This window comes from Erinaceus europaeus, chromosome 7 (genome assembly GCF_950295315.1).
Source record: "Erinaceus europaeus chromosome 7, mEriEur2.1, whole genome shotgun sequence".
NCBI classification, from domain to species: domain Eukaryota; kingdom Metazoa; phylum Chordata; class Mammalia; order Eulipotyphla; family Erinaceidae; genus Erinaceus; species Erinaceus europaeus.
The window spans coordinates 52,184,986-52,210,429 of NC_080168.1; the positions used below are offsets into that span (position 1 = coordinate 52,184,986).

A 25,444-nucleotide genomic window follows, 5' to 3' on the forward strand; every position below is an offset into this window, starting at 1 on the left:
TCCTTGTGCAGGTCCTTGAACTTCATACTATGTGCACTTAACCCAGTGCACCACCACCCACCCTATGCTCTTTCTAGAACTAGTTCAAGACCCATTTTATGTAATTCCACTTTCAAAGTTTTTATAATCTTGTTAAATGGATGTTAAAATAGTTGTAAAGGACTTTATATGAAAGTACTTTACAATAATATTAATCATCCAGATGGGGTAACAATTACCAGAAGTTATCATTAACCAGATAGTTACCAGAAGTTATCTTTAGCACTTTTTATTTTCATTTATCTTTCATTACCAGAAGTTATCTTTAGCACTTTTTATTTTATTTTTTCTTCTTTATTGGGAATATTAATGGTTTATAATCAATAGTAAAAATACAATAGTTGGGACATGTGTAACATTTCTTAGTTTTCTGCATAACACTCTACCCCTGTTGGTATGCATGAGACCCCTTCTGTTTCATTTGGTTTAAATCCCCCCTGCTTAACACTATTCTATTTATATAACCGCTGTTAACAAGCACCTCCCTCCAGGGCATTGGTTCAATCCCCACTGTTTCATGATATGTTTTTGCTCCACCCCCCCTCCTTGTCACACCCTGATCCCCTCTTTGTCACACTCTGATTTTCACCAGTTACTTTTCTCTCCACCCTCTCTACGTCGTCACATCTTGTTTCCACCCTACTTGGGAAGTATATATAAAGACAGTATTGTGAGTTTTAGAGTACTGTACTGTACTTTGAGTTTAACTTAGCTCGTCTTAGATTGTGCTGCGTCCTGCATGAATAAAGAGATACTGCCTAAAGCTCAACTATGAGTCCCTGGTCGTCTGTTACCTGCCCGTGAAGCCAGCCCGGCGAAAACAACCTAGCCCGTCAAAAACAACATACCCCCACCTAGGTCTTCCACTGCCATCATGTTCCAGGACCTAAATACTCACCCCTACCCCAGAGTCTTTTACTTTGGTGCAATACACCAAAGGACTTTTGATTTTTTTTCTTCTAATTTGACAAAAATTATAGATTCTTTCAAACTATGACACATTTTTTTGTGGCATGGTGATTCCTAACACTTTTTCCTATAAATAGTATATTTATATTAATGGTATACTACAAATACTGTCCTTTGATAAATGGTCTGTCTTTATATTTTATTTGCATCATAAATCCATAATTTACATTTGTTGGTTAACATCACTTTTTGCAGATTATCTCTACAAAACTCATAAACCTTTCCTATTCAGCAAGAATTGTTGCTAATATGGTTTTCTGAACTACAAAGATTAAGGGTTTGGGCTAAGACATCACTAAAAAGGAAGTCCAAAAAGAAAAAAAAGGAAGTCCTCTTGGGGGACAATAACATTATAAAACAATGTTACATGAGTGACTTGTAAAGTTTATCAAAAGATACAATGTTTTAGGAATGTTATTTATTTGTTAAAAGTCTTCAAAACAAACCATTGACTTAGGTATTATCACCATCCCATTTTAAAATAACACTGAAGCTTGATGCAGTTAAATACATTTTATGAGGTCAAACAAGAATAAAGTGTGATTTGGATGAAGAGTACCAATGGTAAAATTACTAGGTTACATAAACTAAGCTATTATTCCAGTAAGAGAATGTGGGAATTTAGTTCTCCTTTGCTTTCTTGACTCATACACTCAGCCTAAAACTGATCAGTACTGTACTCTAATCCAATTCTGAATTAACAGAATGTTCTCCTCTAGTAATTTTTGAATGGTGATTATAATGCTGGCTATTTCAACAAGTCAATAAAAGATTGCCAATGGATAGGTTCCCTTTTCTGCTTACACCTCCTGAGTCTTCCATGCTTCATTTGAAATTAGTGTAAACACTACCCATATTTTGGAGATGAGCTGAGTATACCATTTTCTCTAATTTAGTACTCAGAATTCATTCCTACTGTTTTTTTTAAAATCTTTATTGGATAGAGACAGCCAGAAAGCAAGAGGAAAGGGGGGGGGGATAGAGAGGGTGAGAGGCAGAGACACCTGCAGCCCTGTTTCACCACTTGTGAAGCTTTCCCCCTGCAGGTGGGTACCAGGGGCTTGAACCCAGGTCTTCATGCACTGTGACATGTGCACTCAACCAAGTGTACCACTGCCTGGCCCCCCCATGTGTTTTATGTTGCTTCTTTATACTGCTTTGTAAATTCATGTGGTTATTTTGACCTCTGGCCATTCTTACTCTTCCACCTAACTTTTTTTTTCATTTATAAACAGGAAACATTGGCAAAACTATAGGATAAGGGGGGTATAACTCCACACAATTCCCACCACCAGAACTCCATATCCCATCCCATCCCCTCCCCTAACAGCTGTCCTATTCTTTAACCCTCTGGGAGTATGGACCCAAGGTCATTGTGGGATGCAGAAAGTGGGAGGTCTGGCTTCTGTAATTGAACATGGGTGTTGACAGGTCAATCCATACTCCCAGCCTGCCTCTCTCTTTCCCTAGTTGGGTGGGTCTCTGGGGAAGCGGAGCTCCAGGACACATTGGTGGGGTTTTCTGTCCAGGGCAGTCTGGTCCATAGGCTCCAAAGCTGAATATGGGCCCCAGACCACATCAAATCAATGGGGTTTACAGTCAATAATATTTATACCCTTTTCCCATATAGGGAGCTACTCTCTTCCCTGATCCAGCTTTCTGGTCCTTTTTCCACCTAACTTTTATCTCCAATTCAACCACCTGCTCAGTAAATATTAACTTAGAGGGCAGATCTGAGAAATACCAGAAACAACAGAAATAGCAGATTCCTATCCTGTTGAAAATCATTTCAGCTTGCTGCTAGGTGAATTGGTTACCTTGTACACATCGTGGTGATCAAGAATGTGGTCAAAACTCTTGTAGATGTCATTGAGCATGTCCACCACTTCCATGGGGGTACTGTATTTGCAGATGGTAGTGAAACCTACAATATCACTAAAGTAGATTGTAACTTCCTCATATAGTTCAGGCTCCACAATGCCTTTCTCCTTCAGCGACTTTACCACTAGCCTAGATGAGGAAGGGAAAGAAATGTATTCAGCCTTGGTAAAATTTATTTCATTTATATAAACCTTTGAGACAGTAGTAACTTTCTACAGAGAATATAGCTAGGAAAAGAATGAATCATAACCTCAGAGCTTAAATCACTGCAGCTCTCAGACCTGACCAAAGCCAGACTCTTTACCTCCCTGGCATATTACGTCAGGTATTGTCTACTATTATGATGGAAATGTACTTCATTAAAGATGCACGTTGATATATTCTAAATCAGGATGTGATATTTTGAATCCAATTTCAATTCTTTAAAAAGCAAAACCAGCATCCTGGGAGGTAGTTCAGTGGAATAAGCATCAGACTCTGAAGTTGAAGTTTGACTCCTGGCATCTCATATGCCAGAGTTGATGATGCGCTAGTTCACTCTATCCCTTCTCTTTCATTAATAAACAAATACGACTTTTAAAAATTACTTTGTTTTGGAAAAAAAGAGTCAATCACCATGTAAAAAGTTAAAATAATGTTAAGACTGCAAAATCAAATAGAAAAAGTTTAGAATATCTTTCTTGAAGAGATATGAGGAGTGACATATTAGAATTAAAATTTAGAGAGGAGTCTCTGTACTTCCCTTGAAAAAGGTTTATTTATTAATAAGAGAGAGAACACCAGAGCATCACTCTGATATATGGGATGCCAGGGATATATTTTTCTTTTTTTTTCTTCTTTCTTTCTTTCTTTTAAAAATTTTTTATATTTATTTTCCCTTTTGTTGTATTGTTGTATTTATTGTTGTTTTATTGTTGTATTTATTGTTGTTGTTATTGATGTGATTGTTAGGACAGAGAGAAATGGAGAGAGGAAGGGAAGACAGAGAGGGGGAGAGAAAGATAGATACTTGCAGACCTGCTTCACCACCTGTGAAGTGACTCCCCTGCAGGTGGGGAACTGGGGGCTCAAACTCGGAGCCTTATGCGGGACCCTGCGCTTTGCGCCACGTGTACTTAACCCACTGCACTACCACCGGACTCCTTCTTTCTTTCTTTACCTATCTTTTTTTAAATTTAAATTTCATTTATTTATTGGATAGAGACAGAGAAATTAAGAGGGGAAATGGAGAGGGGAAGAGAGACACTTGCAGCATTGCTCCAACATTCCTGAAGTTTGCCTCCCCCCGTCCCCCTGCAGATGGAGACTGGGGGGTTATTTGTTTTTTATTTATTTTTTAAATTTCTTTATTGGGGAATTAATGTTTTACATTCAACAGTAAATACAAAAGTCTGTACATGCATACCATTTCTAAGTTTTCCATATAACAATCAATCTGGAGACTGGGATTTTAAATGTGAGTTCTTGCACATGGTAACTTGTGCACTCTACCCATGTATGCCACCACCTGTCCTTTCTTTCTCTTCCTGCTTCACCATCCCCCCATACTCTACCTCCCTCTTCTACCTTCTCTACCATCATCCAGGGCTCAGACTCTAGACCTCACATTTAGAAGTCCAGTGCTTTATCCACTGTGTCACCACTCAACCATATATACTTTAATGTGCCAAGTTGCCTTTGTCTTGAGAAAATTGGGCAGAGGCAAAGGACATGAGGCAGGATATTCTGTCTGCCCTTATGGGACAACTTTGCAAAGGACCTGGAAGGTACGAGAGGGCTCATAGATTTAAAGCCCTCATTTTTACAGATGAGAAAGTGGAGGTTTAAACAAAAAGTAAAGTAGATTTCACAAAGCCCATAGCCATTAAGTGTAGAGACAGTCTCTGCATTTTCCCCATAGCCCTTTCTTCTTTTCTATCCATGGCTGTTTAACAAAATGGAGAGCAGTCTATGGCTGACTGGTAATGAAGTATCTGATGGGTAGCCTCTACCTCCTCCTTTAAAAATGACTCTTATTTCTTATAAATTGGTTCTACTTTGAGGTGGAAAGAAGACACTAACAGTGCCGTATAACTCTTAGATGCTGTATGAAAATTTTAATTCCCACTTTGAAACTGAGGAATAACAGTAACTTGTCTAATGTTAGAGACTTGATAAAAGTGGCAAAGCGATATTAGAACCCAATCCATTCTAATATCACAGTTCACTCTCCCCCTGTAATAAGATACACATATTTGTAAACTCAATAACCTGTTAAGGGTTATACTAAAAGGGATAGTGTCCTGTAAATATAATGAGTAACAATGCCAGAGAGATAATGTTTGGGTTTCCAGTGACAAGGCATGTGTGGAGCTGTGGAAAAACACATTGGTGGGAGAATTAACTTTACCTTGGGAGCAACATAAAGTTAAGTCTGTCTGCTCTGTCTCTCTCTGCCTTGTACAGCTGTGTCCTTTCCTCCACCAGATGTTCCAGGTTTCGGGAATACAGTTGTAGACGCCGGATCAAAGTGTCCATATAACTTTCATTTTTTTGGTCATGGAAAAGGCTGTAGGTGATAACAGATAAAGAACTCTCTCATGTCATTGAGAAAAGTTGAATATTCATTCAGTGAGCATATATGAGCCATAAAGAAAAACTAAATGACTACCAAACATAACAAATAGTTAATCAGGAAAAAAATCAAGGAAATATAGATGATACCAAAAAAAACAACAACAACAAACTACAAATGTTAGAATGAGTGTCATCAATGCAGTAAGGAAAATAAAAAATAGTTCAATCTTTCTGGTAGATCATTTGGGCATTCAGATCATAATCTTTAAGATTATACATACCACACAATCCATCAATTTTCCTCTTAAGAATTACTTAAAGAAAACAATCTTGAATATACTGAAAAGTAACTACAAGAAAGTCACGGCACTTGAAAATAACCTAAAAGGTAACCAAAAGGTATTTAAAATGTTATACTGTAGTGCATGTGGTGCAAAGCGCAAAGACTGGCGGAAGGATCCCAGTTCGAGCCCCTGGCTCCCCACCTGCAGGAGAGTTGCTTCACAGCTGGTGAAGCAGGTCTGCAGGTGTCTATCTTTCTTTCTTCCCCTCCTCTCTCCATTTCTCTCTGTCCTGTCTAACAACGGCATCAATAACAACAATAATAATAAACAAGGGCAACAAAAGGGAAAATAAATAAATATAAAAATTTTAAAAAGTTATACTGTAGTAGTTATTTATCACTATCAATCAAAAATAGCTAAATACACAGAAAGATGGTGCCTTTCATCATAATTGAAAAATCATTTATAAAACAAATGACCTTACTAAAGTTTTTTGAAAATGTATTACTAGCTATTAAAAGATTCATATTTCTATAAAAGATATTTTAATTGTCTAACCCAGGACCTCACACCTGGTAAAGCATATGATTTACCAGCTGAGCTATCTTCTGACCCAGGAATTATATATATATAACACACACACACACACACATGCATATTGGATTAGTAAGAATTTATTTTTTCCCCTTGAATATTTAACTTGTCAGGTGAAAAATGGTTTCTTAGTCTCCATGTATTTTTTTTTTCAGACAGGTGTTGTAAAGAGCAAACAATTTTATTAGAATTAGTTTGGGGATGGCGGGAAGAGCAGGAACTAGCAGTAGTACTAGCAGAAGGGATTTGCATGCAATGGGTTTCAGGTTTGAGCCCCAGCCCTACCAATAGCCAGAATTGGGCACTGATGGCAAACAAGCAAACCTCTGGAGATGATTATGGTTTTATTATTATTACTACAGGCATTCTCCTTTTTAGATACCATTATATGTCAGTTATTAAAAATTTAAGGGGAAGAGATAGCTCAACCAATAAAACTTGTACCTTACCATGTGCAAGGCCTGCATTTGAGCTCCAGCACCAAGGGGAGGCTCCATGAATGGTGGAATGATTTTGTGATATTTCTCTCCTCTCTCCCTCTTTCCCTTTCCCTCTCTTAAAAATATAGAATGAAGGCAGGGGAGATAATATAAGGCTTATGCAAAGAGGCTCAAATGCCTAAGGTTCCAGTGTCCCAGGTTCAGTCCCACACATCATCATAAGCCAGAGCTGAGCAGTGCTTTGGTAATAAATAAATAGATACATACATACATACATACATAAATAGCATTTAATACATTGAAACTCATTCACTAGGTTCCTTCTCCAATGCAGGAAAAAGAAAGCACTGAAATTAGTAATGAAAAGTAAAAATTTCAACAATACCCAAATATCTTGGCCAGTGTATTCTCTATTTTCTTGAAATCTGGTCTCTTTTCTGGATCTTCCTCCCAGCAGTTTTTTACAAGTAGATACACCTGAAAGACAGAAGTAGCAGGTTAGCTTAGGAAGTTGTGTCTGATCTTAGTCTTTCCCTAATGGGAGTAATGTTAGCAGGAAGTCATTTAAAAGCATCTTAGCAGTGCCATTGTGAATGCACTTGCCCACTTCTTGCATATGGCCCCAGTGTCTCTACCCTACCCACACTATTTCATCTGGACTCCCTACCCACCTTCGGTCCTGAATTAATGAAAAAATATGCTGCTTGCTGATTTGGGCACAAGGCTGGGTTGATCAGAGATACAAAATTAGCAGAATTACTTTGGAAAGGAGGCGATTGATGCTTGGGTTCTGTCAGTATGAGACAAGTGAATAAGAGAGAGGCTCTGGGCAGTGACTTTCAACCATGGCTAATAATGGAATCTCCTGGGGATGCTTAAGAAATTTCTCCTGCCCATGCCTTATCCTAGAGATTCTGATTTAACTGTTGTGAAGGGGCCTTAGTAGGTTTTCAGATTTAGCAAATAAATTAGACTACCCCAATAAATGAATTTCAGATAAACAATGCACACGTTCTTTAGCTTGAGTAGTTACAAATTGTATGACAAAAGGATAGTAATGTACATATACTATGCATATACATACACACAATAGACATGTATATATATATATTTCTTTCTTTATCAAGTTTACTACTATCTATAGTAATGATTGTAATGCCCAGCTGTACTGAAGAAGTGAGATGGGGTAAGGAGTGTATGGAGGAAGCAGGAGAGTAAAGAAGCCCAAGTACGGGAGTTGGGCGGTAGTGCAGCAGGTTAAGGACTGATATAAGGATCCTGGTTATAGCCCCCTGTTCCCCACCTTCAGGGGAGTCGCTTCACAGGTGGTGAAGTAGGTCTGCAGGTGTCTATCTTTCTCTCCCCCCCCCCGTCTTCCCTTCCTCTCTCCATTTCTCTCTGTCCTATCTAAAAATTATGACATCAATAACCAGAACAATAAAAACTACAACAACAATTCTTCTTCTAGCACTTGCCACAACAACAATAAAAAAGGGCAACAAAAGAGAAAAATAAAAAAGAAGCCCAAGTACCAACTCACTTGCTTGCACTATTTGTTTGATTAAAAGGCAAAGTTAAAACCAATTTTTAAAGAGATTTAATTTTATTTAAACCATATATGAGAGGATTTACATTACAAAAGAGAGGGGGAAGCCAGAGCACCACTCCTGTGTATGTGACTCCAGGCACTGGATAAGGGAGCCTTGGGCATACAAGTCCTACCTCAGAGCCCATGTGCAGAGCCACTACACCAAGTCAGCACTCTGCGGGGCATACAAGTCCTATGTTCTCCCAGCTATGCCATCTCTCTGGTGATTGAAACACTTTGCTTTAGATATGGCTTGTGGGTGAGGGATCAGCTTGGTAGAGTACCAATTTGTGTATAAGTGGCCACAAAGGGCAAAGGTTCAACCCTTAGACCACTCTATGCCAGAGCTGAAAAGTGCTCTGGTTGTCTCTCATAATAAATTAAAGCAAGTCTTTCAAAGTATTTTTATTTATTTTTTTGCCTCCAGGGTTATCGCTGGTTTGTTTTTTATTTGCCTCCAGGGTTATTGCTGGGGTTCGGTACCTGCACTATGTATCCACTGCTCCTGGAGGCCATTTTTTCCCTCTTGTTGCCCTTGTTGCTATTATTATTGTTGTTGTTATTGCTGTCATTGTTGTTAATAGGACAGAGAGAAATGGAGAGAGGAGGGGAAGACAGAGAGGGGGAGAGAAAGACACCTGCAGACCTGCTTCACCTCTTGTGAATCCACCCCCTGCAGGTGGGGAGCCAGGGGCTCAAACCAGGATCCCTGTGTTGGTCCTTGAGCTTTGCGCCCCTGCGCTTAACTCGCTGTGCTACCGCCTGGCCCCCCAAAGTATTTTTTAAAATTAAGTTTGTTCTTTACTCTGGTCAATAACAGGTCCACAAACTACTGAATGCAGGTCCTGTGCCAACTTTTTGTTTGAAGGAGCCCTGGGAAAGCACCCTGACTAGTTGCCAGTTGCCTGTGTTCACCACAAGAGGGTGCTCCTGCTTTGGTGAGGGATCCCTTGCTGACTTAGAAAGACTCAGAACAACCCCCTCCCCAGCCAGTTAAAGTTATGTCTTTCAAGCACTGCCAAACCCGCCTATAGTTTTGGGCCTCTATTCTACCAGAACTTAGGTTCTGGGTGGCAAATCTGATTCTTCATTTCCAATTCCAGAACCACCCAGCTTCACAAGTGAACTGAAGGTTTGAGAAGGGAGATCCTGATGTGTGGGGGAGGAATCCCACAGAGCAAAAAAGCAGGATGAATGAATGAGGAGAAGCTCAGGGCTACAGTCTGTTTTTAATGTTGAAAAGGAGGAAGCAGAGATTTTTAATTTTTAAAAATTTTTTCATGCCCAGCAAATTGTAGCCGCAAACCTATTGGGGTGTGTGGGAGGAGTGAGGGATGCGGAGGGTCTGTTTGTAAATGTTAGGAAAGTGTTGTTATCCTTATACTGCAAGGAACAGAAATCATTGTTTCTTGAAGACCAGAAATAATCTTAACACTTTAATTACTATCTTCTGCACTATAAAACTCAGATATAATTCTTTTAAAATTTAAAGGCTTGGGTCCGGGTGGTGGCGCAACTGAGCGCACATGTTACAGTGCACAAGGACCCAGGTTCGAGCCCCTGGTCCCCACCTGCAGGGGAAAAGTTTCACAAGTGGTGAAGCAGTACTGCAGGTGTCTCTCTGTCTCTCTCCCTCTCTATCACCCCCTTCCCTATCAATTTTTGGCTGTCTCTATCCAACAGATAAAGATTAAAAAAAAATTTAAGAGAGGTACATGCAGCGGGTTAAGCGCACATAGCACAAAGCTCAAGAACCGGCGTAAAGATCCCGGTTGGAGACCCTGGCTCCCCAACTGCAGGGGAGTCGCTTCACAGGTGGTGAAGCAGGTCTGCAGGTGTCTATCTTTCTCTCCCCCCCTCTGTCTTCCCCTCCTCTCTCCATTTCTCTCTGTCCTATCCAACAACATCAGTACAACAACAATAATAACTACAACAATAAAACAACAAGGACTATAAAAGGGAATATATAAATAAATTAATTAATTTAGAAAAAGAGAGACTAAATACCTCTATTATCTTGGACATTGACTTAATTTATATGTTTAAAAATAAGTCTAGGGAGTCAGGCGGTAGCGCAGCGGGTTAAGCGCACGTGGCACAAAGCCCAAGGACCAGCAAGGATCCGGTTCGAATCCCCCCATTCCCCACCTGCAGGGGAGTTGCTTCACAGGCAGTGAAGCAGGTCTGCAGGTGTCTATCTTTCTCTCCCCCTTCTCTGTCTTCCCCTCCTCTCTCCATTTCTCTCTGTCCTATCCAACAATGACAACATCAATAATAACTACAACAACAATGAAAAACAAGGACAACAAAAAGATAAAATAAATAAATAAAATATTAAAAAATAAAATAATAAGTCTAGGGTGGGGGAAATAGCATACTAGTTCTGCAAACACTCTCATGCCTGAGGCTCTCAGGTCCCAGGTTCAATCCCCTGCACCACTATAAGCCAGGCCTCTGATAATAAAATAAGTCGGGGGCCAGGTGATGACACACACAGTTAAGCACCCATAGTACTAAGTTCAAGTATTGGGGTTCCAAACCCTGGCTCCCCACCTACAGGGGGTACACTTCATGAATGGCAAAGCAAGTCTTCAGGTGTCTCTCTTTCTCTCTCCCTCTCTATCTCCCCCTCCCCTCTCAATTTCTGTCATATCCAATAAAATGGAAAAAATAGCTGCCAGGAGCAGTGGATTCATAGTACTAGCACTTAGCCCCAACAATAACCCTAAAGGCAAAAATACTACTACTACTACTACTACTAATAATAATAATAAAGTCTAATAAGCATACTGCATGAACACACCTTGCTGTTTTAACCCTCCTAATTTGAAAATATGATGTGTGCTTAAGGGTCATCTCTTTTCTATGTAAAGAGAATTGGAGAAACCTGGGGAGTATCCAGAGCTGATAATGCATCCCCAAAGCCCTGTCCATGTGTTAACCCCCCAAAGCCATTAATGTTGCCTTGCTAAGAAAAGGGGACTCTGTCATTGTGATAAAGTAAAGAATATTGAGATGAGAATATGACTTTGGGTTATCTTGGTGGGTGTGGCTGTAATCACATATATTCTTTTGTAGGAAGGAACTAGAGGAAAGTTAGACCAAAGAGAAGGGACAATGGAACAGAGATTGAGAGTGGAGTGTTGTGCCACACCCCAAAGAATGATATCATCCAACAGAAACTTCTGAGAGAAACAAAGAACAGATCCCCCCCCCCACACACTCAAGTCCCTGGTTAACATGACTTTCTTGGCAACTGACTGGCCTTGATGACTCCTGGCCTTCATACTGTAAGCAAGTACACATATGTTATTTCAATCCACCAGGCATGTGGTCATTTGTAACAATAGCTCAGTGAAAGCCAGACAGGAAGGATGGACTCACCTCCAGTTCTTTTTCCTCTGCTGTTTCCAGGAATAGGTCTGGGCGGAAGGGTCTTACTCCATTGGAGTGTTCCACTCTGAAAATCTTCTCTGATGGGATAAGTCATTCAGATTACAAGAAAGAAAGAAGAAATGCAACTGCCAGACACAGAAGGGGTTCCTTACTCAGTGAGGGTGTTGAAGAGTAGAACTCCATAGATGGATGTTGAATGAATCCTTTGAGTCACCAGGTGAAGGGGACTTGGGTGAGTCACCAGGTGAAGGGGACTTGTACCCAGGAGGTTAAGTTAAAAATTCTTACTCTTTAAAACCCAACTTGGTTCCCACTGTCTTTGGTAGGCTTTTTCTAACCAAAACTCAAATCCTACCCTCCCTGCAGCTGTTTCTCTAGTCATCCCTAAACAGTTATGAGCTAACATCTAGTAAATGAGGACTGAATGAATGGAATGAAATGTTGCTTTTACCAGGACTTGTGATTAAAAACTATGAATCTTCTCTTAAAATATGTATGTAGTTGTGCTGGAGAGATCTAGTTCAGATGTTAAACAAACACTTTCATATTATCAGAAGCAGAAGAAAAAGGAGAAATTGTAAAAGGGAGATTCTGAAACAATAATGCATATAGCTGGCATCATTGTCTTATTGCTTTCAGAGCATGCTGACATATTGCCACAATCCTTCTAGTACTGCTGGGAATTGTGTTGTACAGCTATGCTGTTTCTTGTACAGATGAGGGAAATGAGATTTGACTTCAGTCTGCTTGCTTGAGTGTAGGCAGATTGAGGGTTGAACTCTTACCCTGCTCATCCCGGCAGCTCAAAGTATAGAAGGTCTCTCTCCGCAGGATGATCTCTTGGGCAATGATCCCATAGCTGTACACATCACCTTTTTGGGAGATGCCAGCCTGGCGAAGGTGCTCTGGGGCAGTCCACAAGTCTGTGTGTTTGACATTGAAATTAAAGAGTTGAGGGTCAGGTGAGGGAGATAGCATAATGTTTATGCAAAGAGACTCTCATGCTTGAGGCTTCTAACTCTCAGGTTCAATCCCCTGCACCCGGTACATCATAAGCCAGAGCTGATCAGTGCTCTGGTTAAAAAAAATTAAAAATAAATTAATAAATAAATGATTTAAAAAAAAAAGTTGAGGGTCCTGGACTTCCAGGAGGTATGGCCTTGGAGTAACAGGGATTGGGTTGGTTCTTCCCCAAAATAACAAATAAATACAAGAGACTCAGAAAGAACTTATCAACTACAGCTGAAACATCTGCAGCCTCAGACACCAAGTTGCAGACACTACCATGATTCCATCCTGACTTCTCTGGGCAAACAGCCTCCAATGTGTCCTGGAGCCTCACCTCTCCAGAGCTCTACCTGACTAGGGAAAAATAGAAACATGCTGGGTATATGGATTGACCTGCCAATGCTCAAGTCCAGTAGAGCAGCAGTTGCAGAAGCCAGAACTCCTACTTTCTGCACCCCAAAACCAATTTTGGTTCATACTCCCAGTGGGGGAGAAGTGATAGGAGGAAGATGATAAGAAGGCCCTAAACTCCAGCTCCATCTGGACCCACAGAGAGAAGAGGAGAGGGGTGGGTCATTTGGATGTAGTAATAGGACCATAAGTGACTTGGAGGGGAGAACTGGACCTGGAAGAAAAAGAGGGAAGTTATGTACAAATCTAGACAGTTGTAGAGATGATAGTTAACCCATGTCTGCAACCTTAGGAGAATTGCAATGGCTTACAATGGAGGGACTGGGGATTCAGTATTCCGGTGGTGGGAACGGTGTGGAATTCTACCCCTGTTGACATGTAATTTTGTAAATCAATATTAAATTACTACTACTACTACTAATAAAAGAGTTGAGAGTCCAGATCTCCATCCTGCTTCTCTGTGCTTTAAGTCTTTCTACAATACATCCTGAATAGGAATGACCTCGAATTTATGTGATTACAAATGTTTGAGCAGTTTATTCCAGTGATAAAGTATAACACACCTTTTAAGGTGACTCTGTAATGTCAAGATTTGGGTGAGGATATAGAGAAATTACTTCCCTAAAACTGAAAGAATCAGAGTTCCAAAAATCCTCAAGATCAACCTAGAGCAGTGCTTATTGTGTAAGAAATATTTCATAGTGGTCTGGGAGGTGGCAGAGTGGATAAGTCATTGACCTCTCAAGCATGAGGTCCCAAGTTCAGCCCTCAGCAGCACATGTGCCAAAGTCATGTCTGCTTATTTCTTTCTCCTCCTATCTTTCTCATTAATAAGTAAATAAAATCTTTTAAAAAACAAGTATCTCATAAATACTTGGAGAATGAATGAGGTCGAATATGAGAGGCTCAGGATTTAATAGCTTATGGGACATATGGCATTAGTCTCTAAAGAATTTTATAAAGTATGCTCTTCTACTCTATGAAAAAAGATTTTTATACAACATATAATACTTCAGATCAAGGACTAATAAAATACTCAAAGGACTCAAACTTAACAAAAGAAAAAAAAAGCCCATCATAAAATGGAAAAAAATCTGTTGCTTCATGTGAAGTAATGGTAGGCATATGACCAGACATATTTTCCTCTTTGGGTTTTCCACTCAAATGTCCATTGCCTTTTAAAGTATCTATCTGGTGAATCCATGTTATTTATGACTCATGTACAACTGATCTGAATGGTTATGTGAATAGTAAGTAATTCTGCTTATGCTAAAATTTCATCTGACTACCACTCTATGCATAAATAGAACTGAGTATTGTTCAGGATGATAGTTTGACCTGTAATTCATTTGACTTTGTGTCAGGGAGAATCATTCTACTATGGTGAACCATACCTGGTACAAATAAGTCTCCAACAAGAAGTTACTGCATTGAGTCTCTTCTTTTTTTTGCCTCCAGGGTTATCACTGGAGCATTACCAAAACACTTCTCCTGGTGCCCATTTTTTCCATTTTACTGGCTAGGACAGAGAGAAATGGAGAGAAAAGGGGGAGGGAGAAAGAGAGAGAGAAAGACAGATACTTGCAGAACTGCTTCACTGCTTGGGAAGCATCCCTCCTGCATCGCACCTAATATTCTGCCATTACTCTTATGTTCTAGGACAATCTTTTATCCCCTCCAAACCTCAGTTCTGTCTTTTATAAAGGTAGAGGGTTAGACTGTATGATTTCTAAGATCTCTTTTTTAAGAAGAGAAAATAAATTTTAATATTTATTTATTCCTTTTTGTTGCCCTTGTTGTTTGATTGTTGTAGTTATTATTGTTGTTGTTATTGATGTCATCATTGTTGGACAGGACAAAGAGAAATGGAGAGAGGAGGGGAAGACAGAAAGGGGGAGAGAAAGATAGACACCTGCAGACCTGCTTCACCACTTATGCTTTACCACTTTACCTGCTTTACCACTTTACCTGCTTTACCACTTTACCTGCTTTACCACCCCAGCAGGTGGTGAGACAGGGCTTGAACCGGGGTCCTTATGTGTTTTTTTTTCTTCACTAAGTTCTGCTTTATGATTACTCACTAATATTGAAGACACAGAGGAGAAGATAATTAGAGGAAACTTGCTCAACTCAAGGAATACTTACTGAATACAGACAAGGGATGTAAGTGCTGGATAAAGCCAGCAGTTATCTCTTGATCAGTCGATTTTTTTTTTTTTTTTTTTTTTTTTACCATTATCACAATTTCCTGACCAACTTATGGGATTATGAGAAAAAACCAAGCAAAAACACGTAGCAAAAACAAATTTGATTCATACAGACCTTTTTTGGGAGGTAAGATGGAATTACAGCCAAAATCAGTGATCTTCACAACCATTCTGCTATCCACCACACAATTGGTGGATTTCAGGCGGCCATGGACTTCTGTCTTACTGGAGTGTAGATATGACATTCCCTATAGTTTTCCAGATAATGTAAAATAAACACATGATACTCCTCAGCTGCTTGATTATTTGAAAGAAATGATATTCTTAAACCATTTCAACAGACAGATAAGAGTCATACCATCAGATTTTAAATTTAATTTTTACTTTAAAATATAATCCATGTCCTACTAAGTATTGCATATGGATTTTTTTAAAGATTTTATTTATTTATTAGAAATATAGATGAGCGAGAAAGAACCAGACATCACTCTGGTACGTGTGCTGCCAGGGATTGAACTCAGGACCTTATGCTTGAGAGTCCAATGGTTTATCCACTGTGCCACCTCCTGGACCACCTGCATATAGATTTTTTTAAATCTACTTTCCTAGTTTTGTGTGTGTGTGTGTGTGTGTGTGTGTGTGTGTGTGTGTGTGTGTTTGTCACTGGGGCTATCACAGGGACTGGATGACTCTACAATAACTCCACTACTTCCAGTAGCCATTTTTCCCCTAATAGAAACAAAGAGGAATATAGAAGAGGAGAATATAGAAGAGGAGAATGGGGAGAAAGAGAGAGGGAAGAGAGAGAGAGAGAGAGGCTACTCCTCTACTGCTGGTGGAGCTTCCCCCCCTGTAGGTGGGGTCTAGGGACTTGAATCCAGGTTTTTGTGTATGGTAAAATGTGCTTTACCAGCTACACCACCATCCAGCCCCATCTCTTTCTTTTTTTAAGATTTATTTTTCATGAATCATATATGAAGCCCTTTCATAAGAGACAAAGATATACCAGAGCACCCACTGGTACATGTGTCACAGGGATTGAACCTGGAACCTTAGGCATGCAAGTCCAGTGCCATTCTACTTGAGTTATTTCCTTCAGTTGCTTACTGCATCTACTTTAGAAGTCTTTTTTTATGTCTTTTAATTAATTAATTTATTTCCTTTTGTTGTCCTTGTTGTTTTGTTGTTGTAGTTATTATTGTTATTGATGTCGTCATTGTTGTATAGGTCAGAGAGAAATGGAGAGAGGAGGGGAAGACAGAAAGGGGGAGAGAAAGATAAGACACCTGCAGACCTGCTTCACCACTTGTGAAGCGACTCCCTTGCAGATGGGGATCTGGGGGCTCGAACCAGGATCCTTACACTGGTCCTTGTGCTTTGCGCCACGTGCGCTTAACCCGCTGTGCTACCGCCATACTCCCTAGAAGTTTTTTTAACTGATATTATAAGAGATATAACTGCATAAAGACTCTGGTTAAGTAGATATATATAATATGAAACAAAAGGTTAGTATTTTTTTTCTTCTTCTAACTATTTATACTTAACATTAGTCTGTAAACTTGGTCTCAGCTCCTACCAGATGGTTTCACTCACAGCATGTATGTCATAACTTGTATGATATAGGAATGCCATATAAGACATGGAATATAAAGAGTTAAAAACCTGAACTTGCAAAAAAAAAAAAAAAAGGTGGCTAACCCATCACTAAGACCTTGGGAGAACTGTGGGGGTAGTTATCTTTATGGGGTGGGGACACCAAACTTTGGTGTGAAATGGTGTGGAACTATACACCTATTATCTTCTAATTTTTTATCCACTGTGCCACCTCCCGGACCACTATCTTCTAATTTTTTAAATCACTAAGAAAAAAAATTTAAATAAAGGAGGGTCTAGGGCAGGTTATTTCCTAAAATTTAATCAGTTCTATTCTATATTTTGAAATAGAATGTTTGTTTATTTTGACTTGGTGTACATCCCTCTGGTGGCCAGAAAGTGTCATTACAGAATTTGCTTCTTAGCTGGGATCATGAGAGTGAAATGTGGCAAACTGCCCTACCCACCCACCCCAGCCCAAGAACACTGCTCAGCTCTGGCTGATGGTGGCGCATGGAATTGAACCTGGGAATTTGAAGTCTCAGGCATGAGAGTCTCTTTGCATAACCATTATGCTACCTAGCCCCGTCCATTTGTAATCATATTGACTTTCAAAGAGCTCACTCTCAAGACTGACATTTCTTTATTCTTTATTATTATTATTTTGCCTCCATGGTTATCACTGGGGTTCAGTGTCTGCACTACAAATCCACTTCTACTGGAGACCATTTTTGCCATTCTTGTTGCTGATGTTGGATAGGACAGAGAAACTGACAAGAGGGAAAGATATAGAGGAGGAGAGAAAGATAGACACTTTTAGACCTGCTTCACCAGTTGTGAAGCAACCACTTTTCAGATGGGGAACCGGGGGGCTTGAACCAGGATCCTTGCACTTCATACAATGTGCACTTAACCCAGTATACCACCACCTGGCCCCACATTTCTTTATTCTTTAATGAGATGCTGGTTACTAGTATCCATTTCCCTTTTCCACATCATGTCTGGAATACAGATAGATATATAGATATAGATATATAGATATAGATAGATAATAAATATCTTTTACTGTTGTCTCATGCAAGATGATGCCTGTCCTTAATGTTTTCTCTTATAATAAAAGTTGAGGATTAGGGCAAGGGATATAGCATTGATGGTTATAAAGATTTTCATGCCTGAGGCTCCCAGGTCCCAGATTCAATCCCAACAACCACCATAAGATAGAGTTGAACTGCGCTCAGGTTAATAAAAATAAATAAGGAGGTTGGGCTGTAGCACAGTGGGTTAAGTGCACGCAAGTGCAAAGACCTGCGTAAGGATCCCGATTCAAACCCCTGGCTCCCCCACCTGCAGGGGAGTCGCTTCACAGGTGGTGAAGCAGGTCTGCAGGTGTCTGTCTTTCTCTCCCCTCTCTGTCTTCCCCTCCTCTCTCTATTTCTCTCTGTCCTATCCAACAACAATGACATCAACAAAAACAATAATAACCACAACAAGACTACAACAAAAAGAGCAACAAAAGGGGGAAAAATGGCCTCCAGGAGCAGTGGGTTCAGGGTGCAGGCACTGAGCCCCAGCAATAACCTTGGAGGCAAATAAATAAATAAATGAATATTGAGTATTACTCATCTTCTCTACAACATAAGGTGATTTTTTTCATTTTCAGTAAGTTTATGAAAATGTGCACCTTAATATTAGAGGGGACATATTAATAAAAAATCAATATATATATATATTGAAAATTAATTTATACCAGGTTTTATCAATATATGAAACACAGACATTAGTTAATAAAATCTTCACAATAACCCTATGATACACACACTATTTTGTAAGTAAATGAAACAATGCTCATCATGGCTGAATAGCTTGCTAAGTCTTTCCCTATAATTTTCACAAATGTACAGATGTTTGTACAATTAATTGTGCAGTCTCTTACCTTAGCAATGTCACACAAGACAGACGTCTTAAACTCCCAGTCCATGAACGTGCCATCAGGGTAGGAAATTGTGTCATTTAAAACTTCCTGACCAGGAAGAAAAGAAAAGGAAGAGAAATTGTTACAAGGTGGGATATTATAAGAAGATTATTACAGAAAGTAATGATTTTCTAATCATTTAGTACTGTGCTCAGGAGCAAGTTGTAACTCCATTTTCCTGGTTTTCTACTTAGGTGTACACATTAGTGACTTCTACCACAAAGAGTTGAGCAGGAGATATCTGTACCTTCCAGATGGGTTCTTGTGCTAGGCAGGTGGGTGAAGGAATGAGTAGACTCCTGCCTGGAGTTGGGGTGATGGTCTGGTTCACAAGGGGCTGGAATGCAGTTCTTGACCCGCCCCTCAAAAAATTATAATTTCTATTGTGGATGGTCTATTCAAGTTTTTATTTGAGTTAAATTTCCAAAACGTATAGATCATTGGTTATTATTTCACAATTAAAAGGATATTTCCCACAGTTTTATTTTCTAATTCTCAGTTTTGTATTGTTAGGTCTGTTTTAAAATTTTAACTAGGGAGTCAGGCAGTAGCTCATCGGGTTAAGCACAGGTGGCGCAAAGCACAAGGACCGACATAAGGGTCCCAGTTAGAGCCCCCGGCTCCCCACCTGCAGGGGAGTCGCTTCATAGGCGGTTAAGCAGGTCTGCAGGTGTCTATCTTTCTCTCCCCCTCTCTGTCTTCCCCTCCTCTCTCTATTTCTCTCTGTCCTATCTAACAATGACATCAATAACAACAATAATAACTACAACAACAATAAAACAATAAGGAAAACAACAGGGAATATAAATATAAAAAATTAAAAAAATTAACTAGAAGGGACTGTGCAGCAGTGTGTACATGTTGCCATGTGCAAAGACACTAGTTTAAGCCCCCACTCCCCACCTGTGGTGGTGGAGGGGGGAGTTCATGAGTATGAAGCAGTGGCATAAATGTCTCTTTTTCTGTCTCTCCCTGCCCTCTCAGTTTTTCTATCAAAAATAAATTAATAAAATCTTTTTTTTAATTTGAAGGGCTTGGTGGGGGCACACCTGATTGAGCACACGTGTTACAATGTGTAAGTGTCTGGGTCCAAGCCACCTTACCCCACCTGCAGAGAGATAAGCTTCCTGAGTGATGAAGCAATGCTGCAGGTATCTCTCCCCCTTCCCTCTCAATTCCTCTCTGCCTCTATCCAGTAAGTAATAAATAAAATGAAAGATGTAATTAGATGTATGAGAAACCTGTGTGTCTTATTGGTTTAAAACAAACTCAGGAGTTTTAATTTTTTTTTAAATTTAAAATTCTCCCTGTGTGTTTTCTAATGATTTAATGCTCAGAATTTCTTCAGGTATATTTACTCATACAAATATTGCATTGAATTCTTAGATTTTTTAAAAAAATATATTTATTTATTATTTAATAGAGACAGAAAGAAATTGAGATGGAGGAGATGAAGAGAGGAAGAGAGATAGAGAAACACCTGTTTCACCACTTGTAAAGCTTTCCCCCTGCAGGTGGGGACCAGGGACTTGAACCTGGGTCCTTGTGCACTATAATGTGTGCACTTAGCCAGGCGCACCACCACCTGGCCCCCAATTTTTTTAAAAGAAAGCTTAATACCTAAGGCTATGATTTTTAGTTTGAACATAGATTTTTATTTGTACCTTATTTTAAAAAGCTAGTATTTTTAATGAAAGCTTTTGAAAATTTTCCAAGTAGTTTAAATTTTTTAATTTTACTGAATTATGATTATTTATATTTCTCTGAAGTTTCTAGAACTACAACTGTCCTCAGTGTTAAGATTTAGGCTTAGTGTAGGGGAAGGGAGACCTCACTGAAGTTATTAAGAGGTTCAGGGTCTGAACGTAGTCTAAAGGCAGCATGAGCACATCCTGGCTTGCCTGGGGCCAACTGCAGTTTATGTTTTCTGTTTCAATATAATTATTATAATATCTTCTTTCACTCTCAAAGTATCCTGATAAGCTATGGAGATAGTACAGCAGTAGCACATAAGACTTGCACCCAAAAGGTTGCAGGTTCAGTTTCTCACATCCCAAAACTCAGTGGTATTCTGACTTAAAAAAAAAATAGTATTCTGGTAAATTAAATGGTCTCCCTACTCATTGTATTAAATAATCCTCATGACACAGGCTCCAAAACTGTTCAAGGTGAGAGGCAAATATTTCAGTACTAGATTTCTTCTTTTTTTAAATTTCTTTACTGGGGAATTAATGTTTTACATTCGACAGTAAATACAATAGTCTGTACATGCATAACATTTCCCAGTTTGATTTCTTCTTTATGTTCTTTTCCCACTCTAGTCATTTCTTTGTGAATTTGATCTTGTTTCCTGTATAAAAATGGTTATTATAAGTGCCTGTCTTTCTGAATTGAGCCAGTAAATGGTTTGATATCCCTAACTTGACACTTGCTTCTTCATAAGAACTTAGTCCTGTCTTACATTTTCTTTTTTTTTAACATTCTGAAATTAATCAATTTACAGAGGAATTAATGGTTTACAGTCAACAATAAAATACGATAGTTTGTACATGCATTACATTTCCCGGTTTTCCACATAACAACACAACCCCCACTAGGTCCTCCTCGCCATCATGTCCCAGGACCTGAAGCCCCCCCCCCCCCCCCACACACACACTCCCCAGAATCTTTTACTTTGGTGCAATACACCATACATTCTCCTTTTGCTTTGACCTTGCTTAGCCAGAAGACCTGACCCCATTTGGCAATTCCTGGCCATCCTTACTCCCCAAAAAGAAAGAGAAGGAAGGATGTTTGTCCTTTTATTGTTGAATTTGCTGAGCCGATTGTATATTTTGGTTATCAGTCTTCTATCTAATGTATGCTACATAAAGATTTTTTTCTTCACTCTATTGGGGTCTCTTCATTATGGTGCTGATTCCCTTTGCCTTGCAGAAGCTTTTCAGTTTGGTGTTGTCCCATTGATCTATTTTTACTTTTGTTTTTCATTGCAATTGGATTTGAATTGGTTGCAAAAATATATGAAAGAAAAATTTGCCTATGTTTTCCTCTAAGTATTTGATAATTTCCAGTCTAACTCCTAAATCTTTAACCCATTTGGAGTTAACTTGTTTATGATGAAATTGGATGGTTCAGTTTCATTCTTCTGCATGTTTCAATTCAGTTTTCCCAACACCACTTGTTGAATAGGCTCTCCTTTTTCTATTTGATGTTTAGGGCTCCCTTGTGAAAAATGAGTTGACCCTCAGGTATGTGGGCTGATTTCCTGGCTTCTAATTCTATTCCACTGGTCTACATATCTATTTTGGTTCCAACACTAGGCCATTTTGAATATAGTGGTTCTACAGTATGTTTTGAACTCAGAAAGCATAATACCTCCATTCTTACTTTCCCTCCTCAGGATTTCTTTGGCTATCCTGGACATTTTATGTCTTCAGATAATTTTTGTATTTTTGTTCTATTCTCTTGAACAAATTTGGTGGACATCACGGTGAGCGAGACAAGCCAGAAAGAGAAAGGCCAATACCAAATGATCTAACTTTTAGGCGGAACTTAAGAACAAGAACAGTAGGGGAAAACATAAGGTGAAACTTGGACTGAGGGTAGCATATTGCATGAAAGCAAAAAATTCAGGGAAAGAGGAAATGGGACAGGAGAAAGGAACATTAAAATCCGTTGTGTCTCCTAGACACCAATCAAGGGGAGATGAAGGGCTGTGTCTATGTGTTAAAGACTATACTGTAAACTGTTAGTCCCCCAATAAAATAAGGTAAAATAAAATAAAAAATAAAAGGTAGCAATCTAGACAGTAGTAGAACCAGACTATGAATGAATCTTCTAATGTTTATTTGATGCTATAATAATGACTTTCCTTTTCTTCCCTCATTAGACAATTTCTCCATATTGTCCTTAAAATTTTCTTTATAGACTATTACATTATAACACTATGTAAGTTTTAGGTGTGCATCGTTACAAATCAAGTTATGTATATACTGTATTGAGGTGTACATCCATACATCCATATGTATATGCATTATTTATATATGTATGTCCATATATGTTTGGTGTCACCAGGGCCTCACAGATGCATGATATCACTTTAGGTGAACATTCTCATTCAGAAAGAAACAAGACAAAGAGAACAAGGGACACCACAGCACCTGAGTTGCTCTCAGTGCCATCATAGCATGCCCCTTGTGAAGCCAGGAATTGAGCCTGGGATACTCTCATGGCAAAGCAGGTACCCTACCCACTTGCTGTGTTACTTCTTTGGCACCTGAATTTACTATATTACATTTTCCACTGAAATCAGTTTTTCTTTTAAAGCAAGCAGGCAAAAGAAAATTAATTTAGAGACAATTACTGCCTACATCTGTTGTCTTCTTTTTCAAGTCTACCCCCTGAATACTGTCAAGCTTCTAAAAATTTATGATAATATTGACAAACAAAATATGAGTGATCTGTTGAGTTTGTTGGAAAAGTCATGATGTATTTCCCTATATTTTTTCTATGCAAAACTATGTCATGATGTTTCCAACAGCCAGGCACATGGGGTCACCAACTTCTCCTAGTAACTACATTTTAGAATTATTTATGTATTTATTTATTTATTTTGTCTCCAGGATTATCGCTGGGGTGTGGTGCCAGCACTACAAATCCACTGTTCCTGGCAGCCATTTTTCATTTTTATTGGATAAGACAGAGAGAAATTGAGAGGGAAGGGAGAGATAGAGGAGAGAGGCAGAGAGACACCTGCAGACCTGCTTCACTGCTTGTGAGGCAATCCCCCTACAGGGGGGCTCAAGCCAGGATCCTTGTGCTTTGTATTATGTGTACTTAACTTAGTGTGTCAATGCCCAGCCCCCTAGAATTTCTTTTTTTCCCCACACGGTTCACTAATTAGGAGATCAAAAATGATCAGGCTTCCTTACCCGGAGTGATCCTCTCTCACAGTATTCGATCACCCCAAAAATTGTGGAATCCAGCTTCACTGTGCCGTAGAACTTGGTTAGGTTGTAATAGTCAATCTGCAACAACTTAGAGAACACATTTACAAATGCCAGAATAAGAACGAATATACCAGTAAAATGTGACTTCTGGGGCCAGGTGGTGGTGCACCTGGTTGAGTGCACATGTCACAAAGTATAAGGACCTCAGTTCAAGCCCTTGGTGCCCACCTGCAGGGGGAAAGCTTTGAGAGTGGTGAAGCAGTGTCACAGGTGTCTCTGTCTCTCTCCCTCCCTATCACCCCCTTCCCTCTCAATTTCTGGCTTTCACTACCCAATAGATAATACAAAAAAAATTTTAAACTTTAAAAAAACAAGACTTCTTTCAGCTCTTTAGGAAAACTTATTCCTCTTACTCCACTGGGATGTCAGTACCTATTTCTTACTACATGATCCATTATCTCCTATTCAAAGGGAGCTTGGGGACTAGAGAGATAGCAAAATGTTTGTGCAGAAGACTTTCAGGCCTCAGGCTCTGAGGTGCCTGCTTCAATTTCCAGCACCACCATACGCCAGAGCTGATGAGTGCTCTCGTCTATCTCATTAAAATAAGTAAATAAATAAAGTATTTTAAAGGAGGGAAGCTTGAAAAGACACATTTGGCTATTCTCAAAGAGTATCAGAAGCATTTTTTAGGACCTGCTGCTAGAATTCCCAAATGTTTTATACCCTCAAACCCCTGGGTAGAATTTTTAGTAACAAACTTGTCATCCATTTCTTGGTCTGAAACTTGCAGCTTCTCTGCTAGATTCCCTAGCAACCTTGCTCCCTCAGGAATCTTGGTATTTAGTGAACACAGAGTGAAATTAGTTTATTCCGGAGTTTCAAGTAAGGGACACATACCTTGTTCAACTCTATCTTTTGTTTTTCAGTGAAATTGCCATCATTGTGCTTGAGATCCTTTAGAATAACTCGCTGCAAAGATAAGGTGAATTAAAGAGATGCTCTTGGATACTTATATATCATGTCTATATGTCCACAATACTGCAAACTTGGAGACCAGTGTCAGTATTGGCATTTAGACCCCAGTTGCTAAGTACCTGGGATGGGGTAGGCTCAGTTTCAATGGTTTCTTTAATATTAACCAACAAGGAAGGAAGGTAAGAGGGAGGAGAGGAAGGATAGAGGGAAGCAAGGAAAGAGAAGGAGGGAGGGAGAAAGGGAGAGGAGGAAAGGAAGGAAACTCCAGTGGGATTGGCATATTCTCACTGCAGTGAGCTAAATATAAATACTAGAGTTGCCTAGACTGCTCAAAAATCTTCTATTTTCCCCTTTCTTTCCTACAATTCATGCTTCTCAATATTTGTTTATTGGTTGTTTTTTTTTTTTGAAGGCCATTTTATAATGCAAAGCAGGAATTCTACCATGTAATGAGGCAACTGTTTATCCTTCAATTTACCCAGGAGTGTGAGTATTTTTAACCATTGAAGTTATTCCTATATAAAGTTCGAGAATTCCAAAATGGTCCATTGGAACAGCCCAGGTACCCCTCCCTCCCAC

At 39.3% G+C, this 25,444-nt stretch overlaps 1 protein-coding gene across 4 annotated transcripts in view; it reads right to left on the reverse strand.

The window, feature by feature from the left end:
- The window catches only part of GUCY2C (guanylate cyclase 2C), a 104,215-nt gene that overhangs the window by 15,130 nt on the left and 63,641 nt on the right, over window positions 1–25,444 (reverse strand). For all 4 annotated transcript variants that reach the window (XM_060194422.1, XM_060194420.1, XM_060194421.1 and 1 more), the window contains 9 exons: window positions 24,788–24,859; window positions 23,870–23,974; window positions 18,900–18,986; window positions 15,489–15,621; window positions 12,533–12,670; window positions 11,736–11,824; window positions 7,149–7,240; window positions 5,279–5,437; window positions 2,826–3,018 (listed from right to left, as the gene is read on the reverse strand). In XM_060194422.1, the coding sequence (XP_060050405.1) occupies window positions 2,826–3,018; window positions 5,279–5,437; window positions 7,149–7,240; window positions 11,736–11,824; window positions 12,533–12,670; window positions 15,489–15,621; window positions 18,900–18,986; window positions 23,870–23,974; window positions 24,788–24,859 (1,068 nt within the window). The remainder of the gene's footprint in view (window positions 1–2,825; window positions 3,019–5,278; window positions 5,438–7,148; window positions 7,241–11,735; window positions 11,825–12,532; window positions 12,671–15,488; window positions 15,622–18,899; window positions 18,987–23,869; window positions 23,975–24,787; window positions 24,860–25,444) is intronic.